This window comes from Mollisia scopiformis (assembly GCF_001500285.1).
Source record: "Mollisia scopiformis unplaced genomic scaffold LY89scaffold_9, whole genome shotgun sequence".
Taxonomy (NCBI): domain Eukaryota; kingdom Fungi; phylum Ascomycota; class Leotiomycetes; order Helotiales; family Mollisiaceae; genus Mollisia; species Mollisia scopiformis.
This window is the reverse complement of record NW_017263589.1, coordinates 1,487,793-1,510,806: the sequence shown is the minus strand read 5'-3', so window position 1 is coordinate 1,510,806 and position 23,014 is coordinate 1,487,793. Positions and strand designations below refer to the sequence as shown.

The 23,014-nt window shown below is 48.1% G+C and overlaps 8 protein-coding genes across 8 annotated transcripts; 7 read left to right on the top strand and 1 right to left on the bottom strand.

Annotated features, from left to right (window-relative positions):
• Nucleotides 1–322: 322 nt before the first annotated feature.
• Nucleotides 323–2,726, top strand: LY89DRAFT_582171 (uncharacterized protein; the record flags this gene model as incomplete). The annotated part of the gene is given in 4 exon segments (XM_018209149.1): nt 323–403; nt 456–938; nt 1,179–1,325; nt 1,341–2,726. 4 exon segments carry the CDS (start codon nt 323–325, stop codon nt 2,724–2,726), a joined length of 2,097 nt encoding a protein of 698 aa, XP_018073379.1.
• Nucleotides 2,727–2,906: 180 nt separating this feature from the next.
• On the top strand, nt 2,907–5,308 carry LY89DRAFT_510910 (uncharacterized protein). Its single transcript, XM_018208072.1, has 3 exons — nt 2,907–4,100; nt 4,229–4,746; nt 4,807–5,308. The coding sequence occupies exons 1-3, from the start codon at nt 2,978–2,980 to the stop codon at nt 5,194–5,196; spliced, it is 2,031 nt and encodes a 676-aa protein (XP_018073378.1). The 5' UTR covers nt 2,907–2,977; the 3' UTR covers nt 5,197–5,308.
• Nucleotides 5,309–6,020: 712 nt separating this feature from the next.
• Nucleotides 6,021–7,912, top strand: LY89DRAFT_643640 (aldehyde dehydrogenase; the record flags this gene model as incomplete). Its single annotated transcript, XM_018211804.1, has 8 exons — nt 6,021–6,350; nt 6,402–6,479; nt 6,570–6,679; nt 6,748–6,792; nt 6,842–7,057; nt 7,108–7,168; nt 7,226–7,562; nt 7,620–7,912. The coding sequence occupies 8 exons, from the start codon at nt 6,021–6,023 to the stop codon at nt 7,910–7,912; spliced, it is 1,470 nt and encodes a 489-aa protein (XP_018073377.1).
• A 2,076-nt stretch (nt 7,913–9,988) lies between these two features.
• On the bottom strand, nt 9,989–11,888 carry LY89DRAFT_696375 (glycoside hydrolase; the record flags this gene model as incomplete). The annotated part of the gene is made up of 8 exons (XM_018216830.1): nt 9,989–10,221; nt 10,278–10,334; nt 10,432–10,606; nt 10,657–10,852; nt 10,903–11,200; nt 11,332–11,457; nt 11,510–11,572; nt 11,624–11,888. The coding sequence occupies 8 exons, from the start codon at nt 11,886–11,888 to the stop codon at nt 9,989–9,991; spliced, it is 1,413 nt and encodes a 470-aa protein (XP_018073376.1).
• Nucleotides 11,889–12,106: 218 nt separating this feature from the next.
• LY89DRAFT_510702 (uncharacterized protein) lies at nt 12,107–12,843 on the top strand. Its single transcript, XM_018208070.1, has one exon. It carries the CDS (start codon nt 12,325–12,327, stop codon nt 12,775–12,777), a length of 453 nt encoding a protein of 150 aa, XP_018073375.1. The 5' UTR covers nt 12,107–12,324; the 3' UTR covers nt 12,778–12,843.
• A 627-nt stretch (nt 12,844–13,470) lies between these two features.
• Nucleotides 13,471–14,864, top strand: LY89DRAFT_683826 (Clavaminate synthase-like protein). The gene has a single exon (XM_018214764.1). The coding sequence runs from the start codon at nt 13,544–13,546 to the stop codon at nt 14,669–14,671; it is 1,128 nt and encodes a 375-aa protein (XP_018073374.1). The 5' UTR covers nt 13,471–13,543; the 3' UTR covers nt 14,672–14,864.
• Nucleotides 14,865–16,346: 1,482 nt separating this feature from the next.
• On the top strand, nt 16,347–19,399 carry LY89DRAFT_510707 (patatin-domain-containing protein). Its single transcript, XM_018208071.1, has 2 exons — nt 16,347–16,375; nt 16,441–19,399. The coding sequence occupies exon 2, from the start codon at nt 16,523–16,525 to the stop codon at nt 19,028–19,030; it is 2,508 nt and encodes an 835-aa protein (XP_018073373.1). The 5' UTR covers nt 16,347–16,375; nt 16,441–16,522; the 3' UTR covers nt 19,031–19,399.
• A 1,460-nt stretch (nt 19,400–20,859) lies between these two features.
• Nucleotides 20,860–21,555, top strand: LY89DRAFT_717507 (uncharacterized protein; the record flags this gene model as incomplete). The annotated part of the gene is made up of 2 exons (XM_018218352.1): nt 20,860–21,147; nt 21,241–21,555. 2 exons carry the CDS (start codon nt 20,860–20,862, stop codon nt 21,553–21,555), a joined length of 603 nt encoding a protein of 200 aa, XP_018073372.1.
• Between the last annotated feature and the right edge of the window lie 1,459 nt (nt 21,556–23,014).

Genomic DNA, 23,014 nt, shown 5'->3' with positions numbered 1-23,014 from the left:
AACTTTGGATGGGTTCAGAAATGCCATACCTAGCTAGTACAGTAGGAGGTCAGATGGCCCTTCATTTTGCTCACGCGAGTGGAGAATTCATACTATTGAGCATCCAGCTTACACCGCCGTGCCTTATTTCATTTCACGATAGTAGCAAAAATGGAGATTGACGGGGTGGGAAAGATTTCAGAAGGGGGGCGAAGGAGGAAATGTCAGTGTTGTAGAAAAGAAGCATCAGTTCCCTCAATGCTCATCCAAACCCGGCACGGGCGTCGTTCTTTCTCTCTTCCAATCGCCACCTTCATTTACCTAGTTCAGATTGGTTGTTAGCATGATACTTCTTCCTATTGTAGCAGCATTGTTGCTATGGTCCTACCAAGCACATGCAAAGGCCGTGTTCGCTCATTTCATGGTATGCCAAACCTCGCCCATCAAGTGAGACAACCTCTAATATCTTGTCACAGGTAGGAAATGTAGAATCTTGGACTGTCGACCGATGGACGACCGATATTGATCTCGCCATCGCTGCTCATCTCGATGCCTTTGCTCTCAATATAGCCTACGGAGACGATACAGTCTCTACATCTGTATCGTACGCCTTCCAAGCTGCGAATGCCGCTGGCTTTAAGTTGTTTTTCTCCTTTGACTATGCCGCCTCCACTGGGGGTGCTTGGCCGAAGGACGAAGTGTTGTCCTATTTGACAGCATATGCTACGAATGGTGCATACTTCCAGACTGAAAGCGGACAGCCTTTTGTGTCTACGTTCGAGGGCCCAGCCAATGCGGAAGACTGGCTCGACATCAAAAGTCAGACCGGATGCTTTTTCATGCCAGACTGGTCATCGTTGGGCGCTGCGCCCGCGGCTGCTCTTGGAGTTGCCGATGGCCTCTTTAGCTGGGCAGCATGGCCGTGGGGGGACCAAGATATGGATACCTCTGTTGATGCTGTGAGTATTCCAGTGAGAAACATGTGAGGGCATAGCGTGTATATATGATCATGTGAATGAGGAATAGGAGACAGTTTCCCCTTCAACCACGTTAGACCTACGAGGAGGAGGCTCTGTCTACGAGGTACACTGGCGTTGTTGCAGGGGAAGCCGTCTTCGACAACCCGGTCATGTGCACCTATATCATCCTGCCATGCACACAGTCATAAGAGCTCCTGAGTTAACTTGTTGTGACTATAGTCTTACCTTCAAGTCCTTGGAAACTCGTCAGACGGCGGCCAACCTTACATGATGCCTGTCTCGCCAATGTTCTACACCAACTTGCCAGGCTATGACAAAAACTGGGTATGGCGTGGAGATGACCTGTGGTACGACCGTTGGCAGCAGGTTTTTTTCGTATAGCCCGATTATGTCGAGATTATCAGCTGGAATGACTGGGGAGAATGCCATTATATAGGTCCATTGGATGCGGCTCAATACGATTCAGTATTTAGCTCAGATACTGGCGATGCCGCCTACAACTACGTCAAATCCTTCCCCCACGACGGTTGGCGCGCCATTCTACCATATCTTATTGATCTTTACAAGACAGGAACTACCACGATGGAAGAAGAAATCCTTGTGGTTTGGTCACGCGCCACACTCAGCGATGCATGCTCAAACGATTACACGTCAGGAAACACGGCAAGCCAATTACAGTTCGAATTCGAACCCGCCGCGGTTGTTCAAGACAGTGTATATTTTACTGGGTTGCTCGCCAATACAGCAGACATAACAGTGAACATTGGAGGCCACGATGTAGCAGCAACGTGGACTCACTCGCCGAGTTCCCAGGTAGCTGGCTTCTATCACGGCAGTGCACCTTTCTCTGGAAACACCGGCGAGGTTATAGTTAACCTAGCGAGGGATGGAGCGAGTGTTATGACCATTACCGGTAACTATATCGACGATTCTTGCGTAAATTCTATCATGAACTATAACGCCTGGACTGCCAGCACCACCAACGTTTTCGATTTGGGACTCGAACCGAATATCGAAGGCTTTGTTTGCATCGAAGGCTCAAGCGTGGCAGAATTCGCCGAGCTTTGCGATTTCACATGTGCTTTAGGATATTGTCCTATCAGTGCCTGTGTTTGTTCAAACCTAGGACCTCAACCTACGCTCCCCGATGCGACTGGAGTAATAGGCAACCCGACCATCAATGTCGATTACGAAGGACTTTGCGCATTTGCCTGCAACTATGGCTACTGTCCTTCAGAATACTGTAGCACTGTCGAAGTTGCTGTTCCTACCCCAACCGTTTCACCGTTCACCTTCCCCGCATGTATTGCTGGTTCTGGGTCTGGCGACTTCACAGACTTGTGTGACTGGGCATGTAGCTATGGATACTGCCCTATTGCAGCATGTACTTGCACGGCAACGGGTATTCTCCCCGACACGCCAGCTTCCACTGCCAGCGTGACCGCTTCATTCATCCCAGTTCCGTCAGTCATGGCCTACGATGATCTTTGCAAATGGACCTGCAGTCGAGGGCATTGTCCCAATGTTTGCAGCTCTAACTATGCCTGTGTAAGTGGAACTGGCTCTGGAAATTATGAGGGACTATGCGATTACTCTTGTGGTCGTGGATTCTGCCCCGATCCATGCACATGTCTTGCCAATGGCACAGTGAGCACTCTTGATGGCTACATGGTAAGCCTAATCTCTTGGTATCAATTTATTTCGAGGGTACTTGGACCATGGGATTATTCCTGGGTTTCCTGTTCCTCTCCTGTGTATTGCTTATAAATATGCTTTCACTTGTTCACAGCATACTAACTCTACGACTGTGAACACAGGCGAATACAACTGGATTTGCCAACGCCGGCTTAGATTCAGATTACAACGCTCTTTGCAACTTTACCTGCTCTCATGGGTAAGAGCTCTGAATTATTGATATTTGATCATGGACTCTCTAATTATGTTTCAGGTATTGCCCTGATGGTGCTTGTTCGGAATCGATTAACGTCCCGTCAACGATCTCGATTGATGATGCTACGATGACCGGGCTCGAAAGCTGGGCCACTGCCACTTCTGCGTACAGTTCTGGCGATAGCTTCTCATATACTGCCGCAGCCAATAGTGACATGAGCATTGACATCTCCTTAGTCAACGGCCCAGAGACATTTGACGATGCTACTTGTGCCGGAGCACCGACTGTCTCGGGGACAGACGGAGGCTTCCTCGGGTGTGTAGCCCAAGCTGTGGCGTGGATGACATATGCAGTATATGCCGATGGCGGCCCGGTTGACACTACTCCTGTCCGAAGATCTTCGTTCTCGTCCGACCCTCAATTTCAGTATCATGCAGAATGGCAACCTGCCGGCAACTGCACTACCTCTCACTGTATGCTCATGAATGGCAGCCCCGAAGGTGTTTGGGTTCCGGCTGGAAATGGAACGTATAATGGGACATTTCATGACTTCCACTTTACTCGCACGACGAACAACATTGTTGGGCACAGAGTATGGCCAGGCGGATTCCAGAGCGCTTCAGCTGCGACTGATATGTCCATGGTCAAACCAAGATCCGGAACATTGGCTGGGAGACAGTACAGATGGAGGGGGCAACTAGTCGGTTGGGGAGCATCTTCAAGGGTTGATTGGTATCACAGATCAGACCCCGCTGCATACATGAACTGGTATGATTATGATCGCAAAGGAGCCCTCGATGTCTCCAACACTATTGCTGCGGCCGTCGAGGACACTGTTGCCCAGACGCACTACCCAGAGCTCTGCGTCGGTTTGGCTTATGAAGGCTCAGTAGTCGATACTGGGCTTTGGAACATCGTTGCGAATGGCACAACAGCAACTAACGATATCTCTCTCGCGCAAGCCGAGACTGATCTGACTGGATGTAGTGGCTCATCAGCGGTGATTGTATGCTACGCAAACGCCACTGCTATTGACACGTCCTTGGCCACCGCGGATGATGAGTCCTCAACTGCGCCGACCATTACCAAGCGGATGCTTCAATTCTTCAATTTATTCGGAAGAACTGCAACAAGTGGCTCCGAGGAGACATATGAAGTTACTGATGTGGTTTACAACACTGGAACTCTCCAGTTTGTTGCACCGACCTATCCAAACGGTGGAAACGGCTATTATCTGAACCAAGAGAATGGTTAGTCTTGCAATCCTATCCGAAGTTGGACTTGAAGTGGAGACTCTAGTGTCCAAGAAGTCGTGGCGGACTATCACTCTCAAGTTTTAAAGTATTTTCAACTGTACTGGATGCTGACGCCGCAATAGGTCATGATAGTGCTTATGCACTCCTGAATCCAGGAAACTGCCTTGATGGAACACTTACGGATGATGCAGACACTACAAGCGCAAATCAAGTCACCGTAGTCACAGAGCATGTCCTCGAGCGAGTCACCGGCCGCAACTTCCTCGAATACGTCCAACGCCCCGTAATGGATCTCGCGGACGGCAACGGTGACCGAACTTCGACACTGACAGCCGTTCCGTTCACCACGCTAGCAAATTGGGCAGATCTCCCATATGCCCAGTGGGTCAATAACAATCTGCCGACTGGGTTCCCTACCGCCAACTTGCCTACTGTTGGGTCTGCCTTCACGGATTTTGCAGACGCATTCGGCTCCACAGCCAACCCAGATGTCTTGACCAATCTGGAAGAGTCGCTGAACGGATATAAGGCTCGAGTGTATAGTACCACTATTGATCCGTCTGCGGATGATACCTTTGATCCCCTTACCGAGACACCAACAATAGCAAATACTCAGTCGGCACTCACACTACTGAGACTTGTAAGTTTGGAACATGTGATCTGCAGCTGCACTATGAGTATGAGCCTGACACAATCACAGGGCTTCGGAGTCTTCAATTATATAAATGACGACTACGTCTCTTCTCTCGCGTCTGACTCCTACTCCGACATGCTCACAACCTGGCAGACCTTCGACGAGCTCTATACCCTCGCCAATCCCTCAACACCATCCAATATGGCAGGTCTCTGGGCCGAGTTCATGGATCGCCTCGCGACCAGGATGGTAAATGTTCACAGAACTTATATGAATGATCGACTTGACCAGTTGGCTGCGCCTTGGATCGACATTCAAGCTGCTCCGGCCTCGACATCACAACAACAAATTGATGCGACGAATGCTTTGAATCTGATTTCGCAAATGAGGGCGCAGATAACAACAATTGTCCACTATGATACTTCGGGATTTTCGGGTGCAGGCAGTAAAGCATGATCTTCCTTTTGTAACTATGGTATACTCCTTCATATATAGTATATATTCTCTATATATTTAGACCGTAATGAGCTCTTTTGAATTCCAACTAGTTGAGATGCTGAGATAGAACATGATGTAGAAAGCTAAAATTACCGTGTTCTGATATCTTCGAGTGGAGTGAACTGTCTAAAACTCTCTTAGCTTAAATGCCATCCCGTGAAAGCTAAAACTGGCGAATATCATGAGCACAGTGCTCTAGCCAGCGGCTATTAGAAATGAGGACGAGCAGAACGAAAGAGGTTATAGGAGGTCGAACGCCTAAAGTAACAACCAATTCTTCACGTTTGAAGCTTGACTAATCACCATACAAGGCAGTGTCACAGGAGCCTCATTCGTGATTGCCCATACATACCGCAGCGCACCAAGTCCACAGATCCTAGTCTCACATCGTCTCGAAATCTTGCTGTAGAACATATTATTCGTGAGCTTGGAGAAATTAGTCGCGGACTGTGTTTGAGAGACATTTAATAAGCCTTCTTAGCAATAGAGACACCAGACCTTCTGTTGTACGATAGCCTCAAGTGTCATACAACTCCACGGCTCGACCAGTCGAAAGAATCACGAGGTCTTGCGCGGTCCGTTTCTTTTACACCCGTAACAATTGCCGGCATGGCAATTCTATGTGCTAGTGAAACCCAGTGTTACCATGATATCTCCTCAGCTTCCCCTCTTTCCCATTTTAGCATGCGAATAAGATATCATCGCAATTCTGAGTTTATAAAAACGTCTTCACCTCCTCGTCAAAGACGAAGCCCAAGAATCTCACACAATTGATATCCGCGATGTCTGTAGCCGCGAACGGCAACGCCTATGCTCATGGCTCGGATGCATTCAACTTCACTACTTTCAAGCATTGTATCAATGGTATTCTCACAGACACCAAGCAACACCGTCATGGAGTCAACCCTACAAACCTTCAAGCCGAACCCGAAGTTCCTGTCGCTACCAAGGAGGACGTAGACAAAGCTGTAGACGCAGCTCGTCAGGCCTACAAGACCTGGTCTAGAGTTCCATATGTGGACCGAGTGCGCGCCGTGTTAGCTTATGCGGATGCTGTAGCAGAATGCAAGGAAGAATTCATCCGCCTCCTTACGACGGAACAAGGCAAACCAGTATGCTACGAAAACCGAATCCACCGTTGGGTCACTAATGCCGGTTTATAGACTTGCCAGGCTACGGCTGAGGTCGAAGCCGCGATCGAATGGATGCGTGGTATGGCAGAACTGCGTTTTGATGAGGAGGTTCGTTCGTCGTTATGAATTTCGTTTTGAAGCATGCATTCTACGTGGAGTTTTGATCTGGAGCATCACTAATGTGAATGTCTTTCCTAGGTTATCGAAGAGAGCCCAGAGAGGATAATTACGACGCGTTATCTTCCGCTGGGGGTTGTTGCGGCGATCGTCCCATGGAACTTCCCTACCCTCCTTGCAACTGCTAAGATGTCAGTCTTTGTCGAGCGCGCCAGATGTTGTATGGCCCATCTTAACTCTATAGCTGACGATCTTGCAGAGCTCCAGCAATCCTTACCGGCAACACAATCATCGTGAAACCATCGTAAGAATCCTTCAACTTGCGTTTCTCTCGCCATTTCTGACTTTTTGAGACCTTTCACCCCATATAGCGGACTCAAGCTCGTTGAGCTAGCTCAACGCTTCTTCCCACCTGGAGTTGTCCAATCTTTGAGCGGTGACGACGATCTTGGTCCATGGTTGACTTCACACCCTGGAATTGATAAGATCAGCTTCACAGGCTCTACCCATACGGGAAAATTGGTTGCACAGAGTGCTGCAAAGACCTTGAAAAGAATCACACTTGAACTGTGAGTTAATATCATGCATTCCATTCGTTAGTGGATGCTGAGAGAAGCAGTGGAGGCAATGATGCAGCAATTGTTTGTGAAGACGTCGATATTGCTAAAGTTGCGCCGAAGGTATGTATCATCTTCACATTAAAGGGAGCTTCGAAGTTCTGATACCCACCATTTTAGATTGCTACATTTTGCTTCTTGAACTCAGGCCAAATTTGTCTCTGCATGAAACGTGTATACATCCATAAATCCATCTATGCTGAATTCCGCGAGGCCTTGATCCAGCACGTCAGAACCCTCCAAGTTGGAGACGGCTTTCACCCAGAAACTTTCTGCGGACCGATTCAGAATTCGATGCAATACGATCGAGTCAAAGGCTTTTTTGCCGACATTGAAGAGGAGGGATGGTCAGTCGCAATAGGAGGCAAGGTCGAAAAGTCAGGCGGCTACTACATTAACCCTACGATCATCGACAATCCTCCCGACGACTCTCGAATTGTGGTTGAAGAGCCCTTCGGTAAGTCTTCTTGCTCCAGATTTGTGAAGTCGTTGACTCATACACTGTATCCTGCAGGTCCAATCGTACCTATTTTGGCTTGGGAAGACGAGCAGGAAGTCATCGACAGGGCCAACGAGACTCGCATGGGCCTTGGGGGTTCCGTTTGGTCCAGTGACATTCACAGAGCAAGCAGAATCGCACGCCAGCTAGAATCAGGAACGGTCTGGGTCAACAATCATTTTGACCTCTCTCCCAAAGCTCCTTTTGGAGGCTTCAAGGAAAGCGGAATTGGAGTTGAATGGGGTGTCAACGGCTTGAAGGGGTTCTGTAACTCGCAGACTTTGATGGTGAACAAAACGCCAGTCTAGAGTTTCTTGTTGGTGTTCAAGATCACTGTACCTCATAATCACGCCTCTCGCGTTGTCATTTTTTGGAGAGCCTGTGTTGGCAACTCTGAGGCGCCAACACCCATTGATTTACATCTTTACGCTTTCTTCTCGATTTATAGAAAAATCTCTAGGTCAGTCAGATAAACATACGAAGCCACTTTCTCTAAGGTTCGAACATAGTAATATATCCTAGTAGGTTATCACGAACCCATCCAGCCTTTTCACAATTATAGACGTCACAATTAAATCTCCTCAACTTTACTTTTCCTTACTACATTCCTGACTTCGCACAATTCAATAGCTGAGATGGAAGGACGTCATTCATTCGTCATTCATTCACAGATCTTCTCGCTTCATAAGAATAGCATTCTCGCCTACTATTTTCTTGAAATAGGGGTAAATTGATAGATGGGAAGATTAAGCGAGTTTTATCTTCTCGGAGGGTAAGCTCAAAAGCTGCTCATAGATAGACCATTTTCATTCAATTCTCAGTCTCCAAAATCATAGCATTCAAAAGCTCATGTCCGGGGTCTAACTCTGAATTAGTACACCTGTTTCTGTACTGCGTCTGTGTACTCTGCCAAGCTAGTGGACGCTTGAATGCATCTTGGCTCTCCTTAATTCTTCCGCCTTAGCGATCTCTCCTGTTGTCATTGTCTCCGGTAGTGGTCTGCCGAGGAAACCCGTGCCTAGTCTTTGACGAATATGGTATAGTCTGACAGTGCAGGGTGGTATGCCTCTCCTGCAGTAGATGATCCGAAAAGTATAGCGCCTGACGATTTGTTATTCTTCGAGCACAGAGCCAAGTCTCTGAATATCTGTCCACCAGGGTGGAAGACTTTGAGTTGTTGAGAGAGAAGTACCCATCCTTGCACGAGGTTAGTCTTGCTATGTCCTGCCTCAAGACGAAGGAAGTGCAAACTTGCTGATTGAGCAGGGGCAATCAGAAGAAGGATATTTTCGGAAGTGATCTCAGTGATACGATTTGATTTTCTCACCAGAACCATCAGTTAAGTACCTTGTAGTAAGATATGTATGCGTTGAATTATTCACCGTCACCTGGGAACTTGAAGAGAGGTTGGTGAACTTGACAAGGAAGGTATAGGGAAATTACGCGCTTGAATACATTTATTTCGCAAACTAGAAACAATGGCTGGATTATAGGAAGTGCATACGCTCGAGCATTTTGTATTTGCTTTCACATACTACGGTCCTTTCATTATTGGTCTCCAGAGAATATCTTCACCGGGACCATCCTCTCTCCCAACCCAACCCCGTGAAGGTATCCCGTTTCTTCGAGACTATATTCTTGACTGTCGGGAAGCAAAGCTGAGTATTACAGTACCTTATCTTTCTTCGGCAACTGTAAGTCATTCAGTCTAAGCGAATAAGTAGGCATTGCGAACTATCTCCACTGAGTTCATCTCCGGACACAATTACCGTTGGAGGTAGACACTCGCCTGTAACGAAATGTCAGCAGTGCGAAACAAGTTATCATGCTTCCCAGTAAAGCTCATCGATCGTGGAGAAATACTAACTGCACTTGTCTTCACAAGGGGCAATCCTGCCTATGCCACAATCCCCATCCCAGCCAAACACAGCGAAGAAAACTTCGCTGCATCTCAAAACACCAACAATGCCAGTACAAGGATCGTTAGTTGAGGCATTACCGGCTGTGGAAGCTGCGGGTGGTGGTGGGATGGTGAAGCTGCTCGATGGGGCTGGAGTTGATCCGAAAGTTGGTGTTGGGGCAAGACCAGAGCGGGTTGATGTAGTAGTTCCCGGTTCTGAGGGTATAGTAAAAGACTCTACTGCGATGGTCGTTGCTTTGATGATGCTGATAGAAGTCGCACTGGATATCGAGGAGGTGTTTACCAGGACGCATTCGTTGGAACTATTGGCGAGATAGCCTAATGGTAGAGTGTTTAGTGTTGAACAGTAGAAGTTGTGGGGTGGAAATCTTACCAGCTGCGATTCCACAGTGGGAGTCAAGACTAACAGCCCAAACCATTTGCCTAAAGAACGAGAAGTTAGCACATCATATCGCGCCAGCCATTAATCATTGGTGACTCGCCCTCCAATGCCTCGGCTATCAGCATAAGCCTGTTTCATTTGTATGGTCTCTTGATTGTCGAAGCTCACCCATTGATCCGAATCCCAAGTGACTATTTGGACAGCCGCGATAGGGTCCAATGTTATGATAGGATTGCGAGTGGGGTCATTAAGAATCGCTTCGATCTCCAGAAAAGACAATATCCCAGGAGACTGTGTGCATGGCCCAGCATTGGCTAGTTAAACCCAAAGTATCAGTTTGCTGCAAGTTTGCAACGGAACAGCAACTCACCCCCGCTAGAGAATTGACAGCCTGCTTCTAAACAATTGGGATCTGATGCTGTGAAACCTGTAGAAGTTAGCTTTCTGAAGTTTGGCCGATATGAGAGAAGGGAAAACGGTTGAGCGCCGACGAAAGGAGTTACGAAATTTAAGGATGAACTCACTTCTGCCATAAAATCCATATCCCATAGATACCTGGGCCGGATCGATGTTATTTCTCCACAGTAAGTCCATAGTCTGGATAATCTCCGTGAGATTTGTATGTGCCAACATAATATTTCCAATGTAAGGATCAAAAGCATCCCAAGTTCCATGTAGATCATAAGTCATAACGTTGAACTAAACCAGCAGGTTAGCTTGGAATAGATGTGCATAAGATAGCGATATACCCAATCAATGATTTTCGCAAAGTTTATAATATCAAAGTTCTGCATATACCAGTAGCTGCTGGGAAGGGTCATGGATAACCCATATCTAGAGTTGGGAGAATATGCATCCATAGCTTCTCTCAAATTTTGCATAAAAGAAACATAGTTCGTGAAGTCGGCAACGCTCCCGTTACGATCTGGGGTCACTGGGTATTCCCTAATTCTGTTGCTTAGCTGATATCCCAAAGTGAAGCTAAGGAGTTGTACCAGTCGATATCAACTCCATCAAATCCATATTGAGACATGAAAGATAGGAGAGACGCAAAGAAAGCCGACTGAGCGGAGGTCGAGGCAGCCAATTCGGAAAATGTAAAGGCTGTTGGACCCGGCCAATCGTTGAAAGCCCATCCTCCAATGGACAGCCAGATTTCCAGTCCCGCTTTCTTATTCTTCAGCGCCGTGAACTCCGGAAATAGTGTTAATTCTTCAAGCGTCGCTGGAACAACTTCGAATGTTACGGGGTCTATTGCCAAAAACGAGTAGAGTAGGTGAGTGTAAAGGTCAACTGGGATCTATAGAACGTTAGAGAGAATGACACTTCTGAAGGTTTTCTTTCGTACCTCGCTAGGTGGCATTTCTGTCAAGAACCGATATTAGCTAAATCAGAACTGGGTACAAGGACATGATCAGACTTACGATCACAAGGTCTCGTAATACTCCATCCCTCGTAGTATCCTATAGTCCGAGAAAGTGAGGATGCAGTTTCGTTGCTAGAAGGCTGCGGTACTGTCGTGTTCCCGCAGAAATCTGGAGTTGTTCCACCTAGTTCGTTGATGAGTTTGGAACCCTTCGGAGCAATTCTGGGAGAACTTACAGAACCCAAAGGGACTGCAGCACACATTCAGCGGACAGGTTTCTGCAGAAGCATATGTCGGGCCTAGAAAAATCAGGTCAGGATAAGTCGAGGTTTAGTACAGCTTTCACTTACCCCAAGTAGTGTTGGTCCAGCCTGGGTATGTGCCAGGATCGCACGGCGATGTCAAGTTGCATGTTTGATCTTGGCTCAATGCTGCGATGCAATTCGATTGGGGGGAACAAAAGTCAGGTCCGTAACCACAAAATCCATACGGAGAGCAGCAGGCTAACGTGCATGGATTCCCTTCAGAGCAAGTATAACCCGGGACTGTCTGAGCCGTCACACATGTGAGGATGATTGTCAGACCAATTAGTACTCTATTGAGTAATGTCCTCATTGTCGGAGCTGTCCACGGTAGGATTGGAAAGGCGTAGAGGACTGCGTTTCGCTCTATTCACAGAACTAGTGAGTGGTTTGTTATCTAACATTCCAGGAACAAATGGGAGGATTTGGCTGGAGCTGATCGGTGGAATGCAATGAAATTGTGCGTGGAATCGTTGGATAATTGTGCGAACCTCAATAGACCTAAGGATATCATTCTTACACATTTTACTCAGTTTAATTGATTCTGAGCGTAGTTCGTACAAAAGTTCTTTTCTATGCCTGCGCCCTGGAGGCTGCACTTTGCTTTCTCAGCGTTTAGAATGAACTTAAAGTGGATGCAGCATCGGAATGTTGATTAACCGAGCAGTCACCTTCAAAATCAATTTTGCTAGGAACCCCCGGCGCTGCTAGAATCACCTCAGGACCGAAGTTCATGTCGTTTGAAGATTATGAGCACACTATTGGGTGATTATCAGCTTGACCTAGCTATGTCGAGAAGATACAGATCTTTCTTCTTTCTTCCATTCAGACTGAATAGAGTGAGAATAAGGACACGACGGCATGAAACCCTGTTAACGACCTCCAAGATGCAGGGTAAGAAACCAGTGCAACGCTTGATTGAGGAAGAATCTACAACTCATAAACGCATTGTACGCTGGTCTTTCTGCTGTAGTCAACGCATCGGATTGAGTTGCGAGCAAGTACCGTATCCCCCTCCTTCTCCGTGTAGAGATGGTAATTGCTTCGTGCACAATGCTTACACACTACTTGGCATTGCCCAACTAGAGGATGACAAAGAATCTATTGATGAGCTCTCGTCATTGCACGTGTGCACTTGCTCGATTAGTCGGGAACGATTGTTCAGGCAGTCTGTTGCTGCTCATTTCGCGTTGAAGTTTTGAGTTTGAATATGTTCCTGATGCTCTCGTCGACAACTACCTAGGTATGCGAACTACACTAACAGACGAGTGTCATATTCCCAAGCCGGAAAGTACAGGATCAATTCTCGATTGGCAACACCGTTAAGACACTTTCTAATCAGAAGAATACGGAATGTCGCATGGAAGCAGATGACAGTATGGGACAGACTGAAGCAACTTCAGAGGGAGAGCCGGAAAGCAACGACTGTTGTCTGAGCGAGGTTGCAAGAGCCTATGTTGACGCAAAAGGACATAGTAATCTAACCAATCTGCTAACATCAACTTCTCCAACAGAATAATTGGGTATGATATATCGCTCGATACATCTATCATCCCCATAAAAGGGTCAAGAAGTGTAGTTGGAACTCATCTAAGCATCTTTTCGTTGGCAAACCGCATTGTATGGTCCGTGCATTCTTGGCATCTCGGAGGGGTCCGTCTCGGAACTGGACGACTTGCCACCTTCCGCCAGCGTTTCTTTTTCCGCGGCTGCCGTTGTGGGTCTCGATTGCTTCAAAAATCCCTCTTTGACGGCGGGCCGCTGATAAGCTAGATCCATTGAGTCTGCAACGCGGCCGGAGTCCTCTCTCTGGACGACGGTGAGTACCGGGGCAGGATGAGTATATAAAAATGGTCTCCCCAGTTTGGAATTTGCTATCATCCTCACAAGATTAACTCCTATCACAGCCTGAATCTAACAGCAATACCTATCGTCTAAACACGACAAGAAGACCGTTCTACAAATACAATGGCTGTCAAAACACTCGAAGTCCGCCCTCTCCCACCCCCTCACCCAGATTCGACAGTCGACTTCGGCGCCGAGATCAGCAATGTGGACCTCGAGAATCTTTCTGAAGCCGACTTTCAAGTCATTCGCAATGCCCTGTACAACTCCCATGTCGTTGTCTTGAAGAACCAAGCCGGCCTGTCCCCTCGAGCCCAATATGAGCTCACCAAGCGTTTCGATCCTGCGTCCGACAACTATGGGCACGGCAAGACCCTCGATGCGAAGCGTTCCGTCCTCCACCCCGACCTGAAGACCATTCCTCACCAGCCACAAGTACAAGTCATTGGGAATGGATTCTACGAGGAGTATGAAGGATTGAAGAACATCACGCTGAAGCACCCACACCACAAGACCTTCCACAAGGAGATCATTCCGGAGGAGGACGACCTGGACGCAACCCGGTTCTACCGATGGCACATTGATGCGGCTCTTTATGCCTTGAACCCTCCCAAGGTCACATCACTGCTTGCTGTCAAGGTCCCCGCTGGCAGACGCCAGACTTTACGTTTCGACGATGGAACTGGGGAGGAGATGGACGTTCCTCTTGGAACTACAGCCTTCGTGTCTGGCCAGAACATGTATAACTTGTTGAGCGAGGAAGACAAGGAATTTGTTCGAAATGCCAAGGTCGAGTACGCACCTCATCCATACATCTGGATGTCTCCTGCCAAGAGTCGATCCGATGGTCTTGGAATGATTTCCGAGGGCCTCGAACTGCCATTGTCTGACCTACCACCTATCAATGAGGCAGACATCAAGATCCTGCCAATGTGCTGGAAGAACCCGAACGGTGGCCTTGCTCTCCAAATCCACCCTTCGGCCATTAAGGCGATCCACATGCCAAACGGAGAGGTGATGACTGACTTGAAAGAGGTCAGAGAGCTCGTCCATCGTCTGCAACGACCAGCCATCTCTGCTCAGCATGTTTACCCTCACGACTGGGTGGAAGGCGATCTCGTTCTCTTCAACAACCAGGGTGTTCTTCACTCGGTCGTCGGAGCCTTTAGCCCGGAGGAGCAGAGATTGTTCCGCCAGTGCAACTTGGCCAGCAGCGAGGGTGTGATGGGACCCGATGGAAAGCTGTACTAGACGTTGATGACTGGGCTTGGGGGATGGGGTGGTGGTGGGTGAGATTTGGATGACCTGCATGTGCTTGAACTCCTTTCATGGTTTTTGGGAGAAGTTACGAACTCGGCGTTTGGACGACGCATCTAAGCCTCTTGGAGAGGAACTTGGCGGAGTTGGAACGTAACAAAGCGTAGATACCCCTTTGAATTTGATGCAATTTAGATTTTATTCTTACGTAGTAGCAATGTCACGAATTTTTGGATCTCAAGACTCAGTCCTCCCCGTGACTCCAAAACTTACTATTTGTTTTTTTGATAACATCTCACATTCTATTCAGGCGTCTTGCTTGTGAAATGTCTCTCCTGCCCCTCCATCAGATACACATGTTTCACTTCTGGAATAGATTTTCACATGCAGCACCACATCTCAGCCGTTCTCTGAAATGGGTGTGTTGCACAAGTGCGATAAGATCTTCTCAGCGAATGTAGTGCTACACACCTCGTCGTAAGAGTTCAGCCGCGTGATGTACGTTCGAGCAAGCACCTCTCTCTCGGAAAACTCAAGATTGAAGCTTGTAATTGGAGAGCGATGTTCATCTGAGATAGTCTTTTCTCAGAGCTGCAGCTTGTGATGTTGAGATAGTGGCTTGGAGATACACCAGCGGCACACCGCGGGAACGGGCTTGGACGGTCCGCTATGCACTGTACAGTAAAATGCAAGACACTGGCCTAGTCTTATTTGATCTCCCACCAGTAAAGTGGCATTCTTCGAAGTGTGTCAGCCGTGTGGCGTTGTATTTACGAAGACGGGGAGAGGGAGGCGTCTCAATGACTTGTGACACCTGGCATGCGTGCGATGTGCCCGGGATTTTCTTCCATGGTTCATGAATCAGCTGAGATGAGAACGACAAGTTGACCTGAAGGAGTGAATGATGTCCCCGGATTTATCCCGCACTTGCGCAACCGCATGGGGATCATGATGTGGGGTGATGGATGTTGAATGGCTGGATGAGTGCATGATTGGACCCCGAGTCAAGCGTGCAGATGCAGATGCAGATGCAGATGCTGGAAAGAGAAAAATAACTGTATGTGCTCAGCAGGACGTGGGATGGGACAGAAGAGAGGAAAATGAACAAACATGGCTCCGTTTGGAAATATCTTTCAGGTTACACACACGACCGCAGTTCGTACAGTAATAAGAATCAACCATACATAAGGCATGGATGGCATGTTGTGCCTCGATAATACTGTATCTGATGCATATCACATCCCACTCGCCCCAAACCGACATTCCGCGCCCATGTTCCCTGGCCTGCCCTGGCCTGCCCTGTCCTCAGCTGAACGACCAACGTAACAAGTGAAGAGTCGCAGCAGTCGCATACTGTATCAATCAAGTCCTCGTCGTTCCTTGACTTGATTCGATTCAAAAACCCGGATTTCTCCCACAACCACCAGCAACATCCATCCATTATTGTATCCTGGACATTCGATGACGAAACTCCCGTGAAGGTTGTGGGTTGATGTTTTGTGTTCCTGCTCGTGACCCCCAATTTTCTCGCGCTTTGCCAATATCATCACAGCGCATCCCGCTTCACGACCAAATTGCCGCACTGCCGTGTACTAACAGCAAGTCACCTGGGACCCGGCATCACCGCTATTCTCTGATTCCCATCCGACGACTTCACACTACAGTACAAAGTACGCCGTCCCGCCGAATCCGCTGACGGTAGATGTTCCACTTCCTTTAAAATTCCTGGGAATCTGCTGTGTTGTACTGAGACACGCCTGCAGTGAGATGTGAGAAGGGAGGCATACGCAGCTCGACAACACGAACACCCACTGCACGCATGCTTCATGGCGCGCAGACACAGAGATGGTATTGCTAGAATATCTACAGAAGACGCCGCTCCTGTGTTCGGACAATACCAGATCCCATCCGCACCCGCAGAAGCAGTTGCCGACCTCGGCACCCATTCGAGGATTCCTTTGCAACGATGGCAACAGTTCACCTCCGTTGAATAGGCGGAGTTCGCAGACATGGAGTATATTAGGGCCGGCCGTTAGGATCTTGAAGGGCGGGGTGGACGTGGTTAACAGCACCGTTCTAGGAATGAGAGATGGCTTGACGAAGGAGCAGCGGGTGGCAGCCGCGAGGAGAGAGGAGAGAAGGCAGATTCTAGGATTGCGGATGAAGAATGCGGAGAGTATGGAGCAATGGCAGACTGCTGCCAGAGACCTCGATGTCCTCGAGGACAACGAAGCATGGAAGTTCAATTCTACGTCCTCCGAATTCGATGCTACCATGATCGAAGCACGATTGAAGCAGATGGACAACGCGAGGATTAATTGCGATATCAAACTGATGTTGAATCTGGTACGGACGTCCTTGTCGAGAGATTTGGGCGGAATGGAGAATGTGAGGTTATACAAGCACTCGCATATTGGGACAAAAGACCTGATTGAACGCTACATTGATTCTGCCTTGGCTACGATTCGGGATCTGGTTGAGAAGAGCAAACATACTTTACCAGATGGAATGGAGACCAAGGACATACTGGAGCAGGTTGTGCATGCAAGGCAAGCATTTGGCAGGAGTGCTCTGTTACTCAGTGGAGGCGCAACGTTTGGCATGAACCACATTGGTGTGCTGAAAGCGCTATTCGAAGCACATCTTCTCCCTCGGATCATATCTGGTGCTTCAGCTGGGAGTATTGTCTGTGCAGTTGTTTGTACAAGGACCGACGAGGAGATACCGGACGTTCTTAAAAAGTTCCCATTCGGCAATCTGGACGTTTTTGAGGAGAATGGCAAGGAAGACGGTATTCTAGAACGATTGCGCCGACTTTTGACTCAGGGTGCGTGGATCGACAGCAAGCATTTGACACGAGTTATGCAGGAGATACTTGGCGACATGACGTTTCAAGAAGCCTACAACCGAACGAGACGGATATTGAATATCTGTGTTTCTTCTGCATCCGTGTACGAACTGCCACGTTTGTTGAACTATATTACGGCACCAAATGTGATGATTTGGTCGGCAGTAGCGGCATCATGTTCTGTCCCTCTGTTGTTCTCAGCAGCGCCCCTTTTGGTCAAAAATCCAATCACTGGCGAGAATACTCCTTGGAATCCGACGCCCCAACGCTGGATCGATGGTAGTGTCGACAATGATCTCCCAATGACTCGGTTGGCAGAGATGTTCAATGTTAATCATTTCATTGTCTCGCAGGTCAATCCACACGTTGTTCCATTCTTGGTCAAAGATGAAGAGGCTATTGCAAAAGATGCAAATTCCGAAGGATCTGGTCCCGGATGGGTCTATACTCTTACGAATCTTGCCAAAGATGAGGCTTTACACCGCATGCATGTTCTGGCTGAGCTGGGAATATTCCCAAATCTAGTTACGAAATGCAGATCTGTTCTGAGCCAGAAGTACTCTGGAGATATTACCATCTTGCCTGAAATAGACTACAAGGACTTTCCACGTATCCTGAAGAATCCGACAGCAGATTTCATGGTGCAAGCTTGTCTTTGCGGAGAGCGAGCTACTTGGCCAAAGCTGAGTAGGATAAGGAATCACTGTGCCGTTGAATTGGAGTTAGATGCTGCAGTGCAGAAGCTTCGGGCTAGGGTTGTGTTCAGTCCTAGTCAGGTAGACTTGCGACGAATGACCACAGCCGGATTCACGAATATTCCGAGTAGGGTGGGACGAAAGAGGAGGGAGAGCGGCAGCAACCTTAGCGAATTCAAAATATCCCAATTTGATGGGGAGAATGAGGAAGAAGCCCCGTCAAAGACCAGAAAGAGTTTGTCACGACCACCACTCCGAACCTCGAGCACATACTGGCATGGCACAAGACGCACCTTGCCACCATCTGCCAGACCTGGATCCCGGACTACCCAAGGAACACCCCTTCCTACTCCTGAACCAGGAGATTCGCACTCATTCAAGTTCCAGCCGCTGAAGGCAGCACTTGACCTTCATATCAGCATTCCAGAAATTTCTTCAGCAGGCGAGACGACTCTTTCTCCACCTAGCTCGGACGCTGATATCGATTCCCATACGGACGAAAGTAGCCCCGAACTCGACACATCTGACATGCCTTCACCCGGCTTGTATTACCGTCCCAGAGGAACAGGGAACGAATCGTATGAGATGCTCGACTTCTTTTCAAGTAGTCAGCCTGTTACTTCGGGGACAGATCACGTATTAGCCACAAGTCCACTTTCGAGTAGACCGAATATCGGATTGGCTTTAAGCCCTATATCCATGAAGCTGAGCGGAATATCCACGGTTAAGAGTGCAACGGCACCTAGCAGTCCCGAGGCGAGATACAAGAGGATATTTCATAAAAATCCTCAGGAGAAGGGAGAGAAGTGATTTGAGATGGGAGGGTTTGGACTTTGTTTCTTTTTATTTGAAAGCTGATTGAGATACCATCGTTTTAATGGCATGCAAGCATAGGGCGGAGCGGGAGTTCAGATGAGATACGAAATTATCGTACGGAAGAGGATTGGTGCACAGATTTGGAGTTTTATGGGAACAGCACAGGCTGAGATGGGAGATCATGGCATGATCAGCAAACTTGAGATGTGAAGCATACGGAGATATGAAATAGAATAATTTTGCAACCAAACAGTCTATCCTGTGCTCCTTCCCTTGATCACACCGTCATCCACTATGCTACTCTGAAGACATCCGCCTCAAGATAACAGAGAGAGTACATATACAAGAAAAGCGCCAACATGCTTAGGATTTGGTGTATATATTTAGCAAAAGGACGCCCTTCCACCCCAGCGCCAGCTTTGACCTCATTGCATACAAGATACTGAATGTCGAAGTATTTCTTGTAGCGCGATTTGCGCAAATCGCGCGAATAGCGCAAACGGCGCGGAATGCGCAACACGCGTGAATTGCGGGGAAAGTCGACCTCAGACTTTCGAAAAAGATGAAATTAATTTGCGCAATAAGTTTTCAAGGTAAATTGTGTGTACTATAATGCCCATGCATACCAGTACTTGGCCAGCGATTTGAATATATTTTTCATGATTTCCATCTCGTAGAGACGAATGATGTGGCCAGCACCAAGTTCCTGATATCGGTGGGGATAAGAGCTCGTCAAAGATATGGAATTCGAGGATTTATCGAATTCTCTTTGCTGTGACGTATGTGTCGGATTCTGGGGTGGTGGAAATGAAGATATAAATCGAAGTTCGGACCGCGTACTCGGCTGGTCGATCTAGGGGTTTGGGAGCTCTGTGATCGCAGTAGGAATACGGATTGAAGGTATTGAGGCATCGCCGAGTCCCATTTAACACGTTGAGTTACGTTGAGCTGTCGAGAATGGTATGTCTTGTTGTTTCGAAATGAGATGTACGCATGCTTCTGGAGTGATCGATAGACTGTGAGTTCGAGACTCGAGAGTAACAACTGGAAGTCTGCAACAGGTAGGCACTTGTGAAATGTGTTTGAAATAAATTCAACTCTGGCTCTATTCACGGAGTATGTTCTCGGCATGGCGGGTTGGTAAAGACAGATAGAGCTGGAAGAGCATCTTTCATGTAGGTATTGAGTCGTCGTCCTCCTGATCCATATCTATGCCAGACGCTTCTCTCTCTGGATAGTGATTATTCTTTAGAACATTGATGCGTGTGTGTTTTTGTGTTGCAATTGCATAGCGAACTCGTAGTCTTTCTGATTGGGATTCCTCTATTGGGAGATCGAGTAAAGTAAGCGATGAGTAAAGTGCCCAGGTGATTACCTCGAACTAGCGCGCATCCACGCTATAGGGAAAGAACTACTCCTCACCACTCCTTTCCCTACTTCTAGCCATAGCTCTGAGATAGAGATTAAAACAATCCTGGAAACTAGAGTTGATTTTTCCAGCCTGTCAAGAACTTTTGTCACAGCAGCACTCGAGTGAAGATGGTAATGGTCTTGACAGACATTGGGGTGAGATCCCATGTCATTGCTGCTTCCGGACTTCGGTGCCATGATATTGCCAAAAGCGTTGCATCCGAAGATGGAAGGCACGACAAGACTACAAGAGCTCGATTCTCTGCCGTTCCCTTTCTTCCCTCTTTTTTCTCATGTCTTGCAATCGAGTTGTCCATACATCCAAATTTACGAGTGCGAGTACAGTGAATTGAGAATCTCAGCTGCTAAGCGTGGCCCTCGCTTCTGTGTAGAGAAAAGCAGATCTCCCCACCATGCCTTTCTCCAAACAACGCAAACTCCGTAGTTGTCCAAAACAAGAATACCCGACGATGCCACCTCCTCCGCGTGGTGACTGGTCTCTGCCACCAGAAGAGAGAAGACCACGACGGTATTCATCGACTCGAAAACGATCGATTGCTTCGCCCGGAACACGATCCCATCCATCCTACCTCACAGGAGGCTCGCAATCAACTGCACGTGGACAACATATGCAGCAACCTCCTATCCTGCCTAATGGCGTTGCGTGCTCTTCGCCAGCGTTTGTAAATGGCACTCACCAGGTACGATCCGATTTCTGATTTCACCCCTTTCGTCTGCTTCATACATGGGTCGAGTTCAAAGGTCAAGAAGAGACGCAAGCTGACAGATAGTAGGCATTTACATCGACTTCACCTCCTCAGCGACCGCCATCAATGCAGAGCATGCAACCTGGCCTAGGCCAATACCTTCCCCCAACTCATTATGGCTCTGCTGCGCCTCAGCAACTGCAACCTGCTGCGCAGACAAATCCTTCGGCATACAATACTACTACTGTGACGTCTGGCAGTGCTGTCCTAGTAGTACAGCTACCAGTGCTCCGTTACACCTCGCAGGGTGGTGTCAATGTTGTCCCGCCGCCAGGAACCCCAAGCGCCTTGACCCAGACCTATGAGAACAATACAAAATTGAACTTGTTGGCCGAGAAGTAACGTACTCCCTGTGTACTCCTTATTAGTGCATGTTCTAACGAGATATATTTCCAGCATTACGCAGTATGTGCAGAGCATGTCGTACGCGCAGAGACAAGCCTTATGCAGAGTTGAGAAACGTTCGTCCTCCAGCCGGAAAAAGTAGCTCAGGTGAAGCAACGATGACAGAGAGCGAGCACAGGCACGGAATCTGGTCAAGGTATCAAGGCAGTTACTATCTTGTGAGCTGTAATCTGCGGACAACAAGTAGCGATGCTATGGGCATATATCTGGCTTCAGGCTGGCTTGCTAGCAATGAAGGCAGACATGATGCATGCAAGCATTGAACAATAAAAGATCTGTCCTACCCTGCCTTCATGGTACAAAGCCCATGGGGTACTCTGATCTCATGAACAGAATTGCGAACCTTTTGCCCTTGCAAACGAGTGAATCTAACCTGGAAGCAGCAAAAAAAGACAGAATCATGTGACATTCCCAGCAAATTTAGGACAGAAATGGAAACGTCTTGTGATCTCGAACAAAGGAAACATTCTAGAACTAGGGCCTGAAGCAACAGTTAGCACTTGCAGAGAGTCTTGCGCGCCAGAGGACACCTCTTTCATGGTGTCCACAGCACATCGTGAGATGTTTTCTAAAGACGGAGAGTTCTTTGACAGTAAGATACCTGGGTAAGATCTACAGGGCACGGGCCTCTACGAACTACGGAACCGGAATAAGTACAACAGCGAAGCTTTTGCAGACCGCCTTGGCTTTATGGGCAGAAAGTTTCAGAGTTGGTTGGCGGCAAAAGCGGTCGGTGTGTGGCCAGGACTGGCCGCTTCTGAATAACCAGCCTCGAGTTCTTTCTTTCCTTTATTCTACTTTCGTATGTACAAGTGAATACATATATATGACCATTAGTCTCCTTGTTCTTCAACCAAACATCGGGGTCCCCAAATCTCAGAAGTCTGAAGATCCACCCGCCGTTTACCAGCCTCCCTTTCTAAGCGACCGACTCTCGAGGTCGTCAACGTTCAGGGGCAGTGTGGCTTCGCGAGGTTTCACCAGCGAGGTCAGACCTGCATCCGATCTCGTGAGGCCTGTCAACGCCGTCTCAAGTCCAATGACAGCCGATGCCCGCCGCTGCTCAGCCGCACACCTCAAACTATATCTGTCGGATCTGATATGCTTGAGATGACATTTGCGCGCTACCACTGTAAGATCAGCTCAGATGCGACATCATGAGAAGCCACCATGAGGTCTGTCAACTGTCGAGCCCTCCCTGCGGCCTCCCGGAACCTTGTTTCGGGTTCGATCTCAATGGGATGATGAGGGAGGCATGAGGTGATGGCCAGTTTCGGGTGCAGGAGGTACATAGATTAGATTCACGTTCCCACATCTTTCACTTTTGATGCTCTTCTTGCCTCTTCTCACGATCTTTTGAGCGTCACGTCAAGTCATTTATTTCGATTCACTTCTT

Coding starts and splice junctions, on each gene's coding strand:
- LY89DRAFT_510910 (XM_018208072.1), top strand. CDS start 2,978: ATGACCGGGCTCGAAAGCTGGGCCACTGCCACTTCTGCGTACAGTTCT. Junction 4,101..4,228: donor TTATCTGAACCAAGAGAATG/GTTAGTCTTGCA, acceptor ACGCCGCAATAG/GTCATGATAGTGCTTATGCA. Junction 4,747..4,806: donor CACTCACACTACTGAGACTT/GTAAGTTTGGAA, acceptor ACACAATCACAG/GGCTTCGGAGTCTTCAATTA.
- LY89DRAFT_510702 (XM_018208070.1), top strand. CDS start 12,325: ATGAGCACACTATTGGGTGATTATCAGCTTGACCTAGCTATGTCGAGA.
- LY89DRAFT_683826 (XM_018214764.1), top strand. CDS start 13,544: ATGGCTGTCAAAACACTCGAAGTCCGCCCTCTCCCACCCCCTCACCCA.
- LY89DRAFT_510707 (XM_018208071.1), top strand. CDS start 16,523: ATGGTATTGCTAGAATATCTACAGAAGACGCCGCTCCTGTGTTCGGAC.